This window comes from Monopterus albus, unplaced genomic scaffold, assembly GCF_001952655.1.
Source record: "Monopterus albus unplaced genomic scaffold, M_albus_1.0 scaffold23.1, whole genome shotgun sequence".
Taxonomy (NCBI): Eukaryota; Metazoa; Chordata; class Actinopteri; order Synbranchiformes; family Synbranchidae; genus Monopterus; species Monopterus albus.
The window spans coordinates 2261402-2266250 of NW_018127903.1; the positions used below are offsets into that span (position 1 = coordinate 2261402).

A 4849-nucleotide genomic window follows, 5' to 3' on the forward strand; every position below is an offset into this window, starting at 1 on the left:
GAGTCTAACTTTTCAGAGCCACTTAGATGAGGGCAAATGTTGATACTCAAAAGCCAGATTTTGCATGGAGCAGCACTTCACTGGAGCTTGTCTCTTAATAGCACTTGAGAGCACTTTCTTTCCCTGAGAATGGACAAAAGTGATCTTTGCATTTGAAAATACTCAACTACACTCTTAATACAGCTTGCACACTTCATCGTGATGGTTCATTATATACTGATAAAGCCCATTTTGAGAAAGGATTATTATTTAAGGCCGAGACAGTCTGGAAGTTCTTCTTGGTAAACAGACATTGTGATATCACTGAGCAGAATGACAATTACATGCATTATGCAGTGTGGATGATTTCCCATTCCCCACCTTACTTTAACAAAACCTTATGAAAATGCACTCAACCTCACCTGCTGTCTTCAGTTGCATTGTCACCTCAAAGGGTATATAAACTGAAGAAAGTCTGATGAGACTTACAGTATCTGTGTGGTACAATATGCATGTCTGTGCAGGTGTTAACTGTGAACATTAATAAACATCTTGAGATTTATAAATGTACTGTTTGGGGAGGGTGCACCTTTAAGGTGTCATGTTTGTGTGTTGGGTAGTGTTTTTGAATCAAGATGAGTCTCCTTTGCTCCTTGAGCTATAAACAAAGGTCAACCCATTCTAAGCACTGACAATACAACACACCCATGAAATAACAGTGCCCACTTGTTGAGCCTAATGAAGAGCTACACAACCTGTTTGATCTTCCACACCAGGAAGCCCAGAGGCACAGACAGTATAACATCCTTACAAATTCAGGAAAACATAAAACCACCCGACAGCCTTACAAGATGGCACAATATGTGCAGTGATGGAGTTACAAAGGGTATATGCCAGGTTGTTTCTCATGCTTACAGCTTGTCCCATACGTTTACCCTTGTGTCTTTAGGCCAAGTCAGGCACCTCTGTACAGATGGAGCAAATAAAATTCTAATTCAGTGGATTTCTAAAAATGAATTTAGGCATATGGCAGACACATGGAAAACCTCAACTTTTACTTTACCCAAGTGAGCAGCCACACCTCTCTTTGTGGATGTTGACTGAATTCTTCAATGCAGGCCCTCAAAAGTGATTTTCAATTTCCACTGTATTTGTCTGCTTTAAGTGCTAGCAGCAAAATGTTTCAATTTCGTAAGGATTCAATAAAAAATAAGTAAATAAAAAGAAACAACTATGGCATTTTAAAAAATAAAGAATAGGCATGCTCATATTTGAGGAAACTTTATTTACAAAGACAATTAAGAGATTCCCATTCTTCTGCCTGGACAGAACTCTGATATACAAATATGCTCCACTTGATGACCTGCAGGGAGAACAAGGAAACAGGGAAAGAAGTGGTAAGATGCCTCACACAGACCTGATGACAGAAAAGCAATTTCTGACTTAACACTAGTGAAGATAAATATGACAACTACTCTGACCTGCTCTCACCTGATACACATCAGTGTCTGCAATACAGACAACTATTAAGTTACTAAAATGCTAATTTATCTAAACATAGCAGCAATATGAACCCACATGAGATTTGTTAGTCATTCTCAGACATACAAGTAATTTAAAATATGCATTTGAGCAAAAAGTTAAGAGGAACACTTGTCTAAGGCCAATGATCAGACCAAGGCTGAAGTAAATGTCACATCAGCCTGATGTTTTATTGATAAAATGCAAAATAAACATGCCTGCCATAATTACCTTGAAGGCTGAGTAATAGCACTGGGCCATTTTATTTCTTCAGGATCTGATGTCTGACGACGATGAAGGGGAATAGAAAGCCACTGCCAAAGAACACCACCATCATGCCCAGCAGGCGCCACTTGTTTTCCACAGAAAATGGCAGGTTCTGCCAAAACAGAGTATTAAAATGCAGTGAGACTAAGAAATTCAATCCACTCCTTACATTATTATGAATTAGTGAACAATTATTTTTATTCCTCCCTGCAAAAAAACATTCATTTTTGATACAAATATAAAATTTATATACATACATACATACATACATACATATATATATACATACATACATAAATCAGGTCACAAAGTGTAGCAATGACTCAATAGGTATTTTACATTTCCATTTCTCCCCCTGCTATGTGAATGGATTATTTGACTGTCAAAGTGAAACAAAATCGCCATGCTTTTGACTTTCTAAGTAATATTCAGAAAATCTGAAGCATTTCCACATAGTACAAATATTTGACTCTTAGTAAGGTTAAACAGCACATTTCTGATCTGTGGATAGAATATAACGTTAACTGTGACCTTAATTTATTGATACTAGCCATAAATACAAAACAGCTCGGTCGAGTAATTGATATCTAGGTTACGTTATAATAATGCACGCATTACAGGGTTTGTTAATGTACTAGTGTATTTAGATATCTTAATCACAATAACATATTTGACTGTTAGACTACGTTAGCTGACAGCATTGTCTTAATTCTTTATAGTTGCTGTCTAACTTGTTAGCATCGATATAGTTTGCTAGCAATACCTGCCACTTATGCTAGCCTTAAAGCTAATGCTAACCAACAGCTTAAGTTAACGCTATATTCCCAAACTGCCCATCAACAAATCAACAATTTGAAATGTTTTGTAACTTTGTAAAGGCGAAAACGGCCGCTTCTCTGGCTAGTTAAAAAAAAATCTTTTTGCAGAATGACAATGACGCTCTTGTCAAGTGACAGATATGACCTCCAAGTAGCTAACGCTAACGCTAGGCGGTGGACACCGACAAGGCCTCGTCTCGCAAAATATCATATTAAAAATAATAATGCTGCTTTAAGAAGATAATCTCACCTTCCCTGGTCCCTCAGCATAGTGAGAAGAACGAATAGCAGACGTTGCGAATCGTCTCACAGCTTGTCCCAGCATAATTACGATCAGAATTCTCCTCTTCCTCAGTACAGCGTCAATTAAACTAAACTTGCGACCTTCCTTATTGTGTGAGCTGCAGGACAACGCAAAGGATTGTTGGAAATAAAAACTAGCCTACAGTGTATGGGAGATGTAGTTCATGTATTTCAGAGGCGGCCACAGAGCAAAAATCTCTCTTAATTGTGCTAGGTGATGGCTATTAGAAATGTTGGATTAAATTTGCCATGATATAAATATCTAGTGTGTGAGTAGGGTATGTGTACTAAGTACAATGCTGCGGATGCCCCTCTGAAGCTATGTTTGCCTGGTTTACACTATTGCCTTAGAGTTCATTTATCACATTTAGAAAACTGCTTCAGACTGTGTGCTCAATCATACTTAGACATTGATCAATCCATGTTCTTCTCTTGATAGATCAACTTTGAAGACCTGAAGTCCCCCACCTTTGTAAGAACTAAGAATTAAGAATGAACTAAGAATTAACCAATCTTGCTGAAATGATTGAAGACACAGTGGGTATGAATTGCTGTTGAAATGAGCCAAATACAGTCAAGGCCACTAATATCTTCTCATTCCACTGGAAGTATATACTGTTAGAGATATGGTATTTGAACTTGCATGTGCATTCTTTACCTATGACAAAAAAAGAACTACAGTATTGTATGAGAATCTGTTTGCATTCATTACAAATACACCAATCACTGCTATGGAAATATCTATAGCAGACATACTGTATTAACAGACATATTGACTAATGGTATGACCAAAGACCATAATTCCATTTCACATGGTTCACAAAACATTGAAATTCCTGTCCATGAATACAACAAAAATAAAGAGCTATATTTTCACTGAATCGGCTCAGTGCAAAGATACTATGCCTACGCTATCTACAGTAACTTGAAGACTGAATGCAATCAATTGTGGTCATTATTTGGCCTATCAGCAAAAATTATTTTTTATTTACTTTAGGGATTAGGTAAGTTCCATGCTGAGGATATTACTGCAATTAAGTGAGTGTGTGAGAAGTGTGAAATGACAATGCTGTGATGCTAAAGGAGACGGGGCTCAGCTCCGGTGGGCTCAGTCTGCAATCTTCACTTGACTTGTTTCTCATTTTTCATGTCCTAGTACCCACATTATCTAATTATCATGTGCAGTATTCCCTTGAAGATAGTTTAAATATGCATCCTTGCTGTGTCTGTTTGCATTCACAGTGATTCTTGCTTTGGAATGGAGTACACGTGTCTGTATTTGCAGCTTGTAAGAGAACAGTTTAAGAAGAAGCTTTATTTATTGTCATTGTAACACTACGACACCTACAACAAAATTATGTTTGGAGCCGAGGGCCCCGGCGTGCATCATGGGCAACGGGGGGTTCAGTGTCTTGCCCAAGGACACGTTGACACGTGAACTGTAGGCACCGAGATTCAAATCTTCAACCTTCCGGTTGGGAGACAATTCTACCCACCGCACCACTTTCGCCCCCAAAATAGCTAAGTTGACTCGTACAGGGAACCCGTGAGCTTGGCATTATTAGCACCACGCTCTAACCAACTAAGCTAACCGGCCACAATAAGCAATTCATTTTCAGTTTTTTTCAGTTACTTGTTTGGAACTCTGTCACTCATCAAACAGTAAGCAAGGACATAGGTTTGACACTTAATGTTGTCAAATGCCTTTTGTTTTATTTTTTCATTAATGAGTTGTCAAGAAAAGTGACACATTTGCATAGCGTCATCATCACTTGTCATGTGAGACATATGGCAAGATTAAATAGTCTGGCCCTGTCCTAAAACAAGACAGTCCACCTGCCAGCAATTCTAAAGCTCATTAATTAACATAACAATCTGACATACAAATATTGTTATGTTTTGGTGTCAGAGTAGCTGTTTCCTTCTGTCCCCAGTCATGCGCTAACTAGCTGCTAGCTCCA

At 38.1% G+C, this 4849-nt stretch overlaps 1 protein-coding gene across 1 annotated transcript; it reads right to left on the reverse strand.

The window, feature by feature from the left end:
* Positions 1-1244: 1244 nt before the first annotated feature.
* Positions 1245-3010, reverse strand: cox7c (cytochrome c oxidase subunit 7C). The gene is made up of 3 exons (XM_020594514.1): positions 2836-3010; positions 1732-1879; positions 1245-1342 (listed from the first exon to the last, which is right to left on the reverse strand). Exons 1-2 carry the CDS (start codon positions 2908-2910, stop codon positions 1763-1765), a joined length of 192 nt encoding a protein of 63 aa, XP_020450170.1. The 5' UTR covers positions 2911-3010; the 3' UTR covers positions 1245-1342; positions 1732-1762.
* Positions 3011-4849: the final 1839 nt, after the last annotated feature.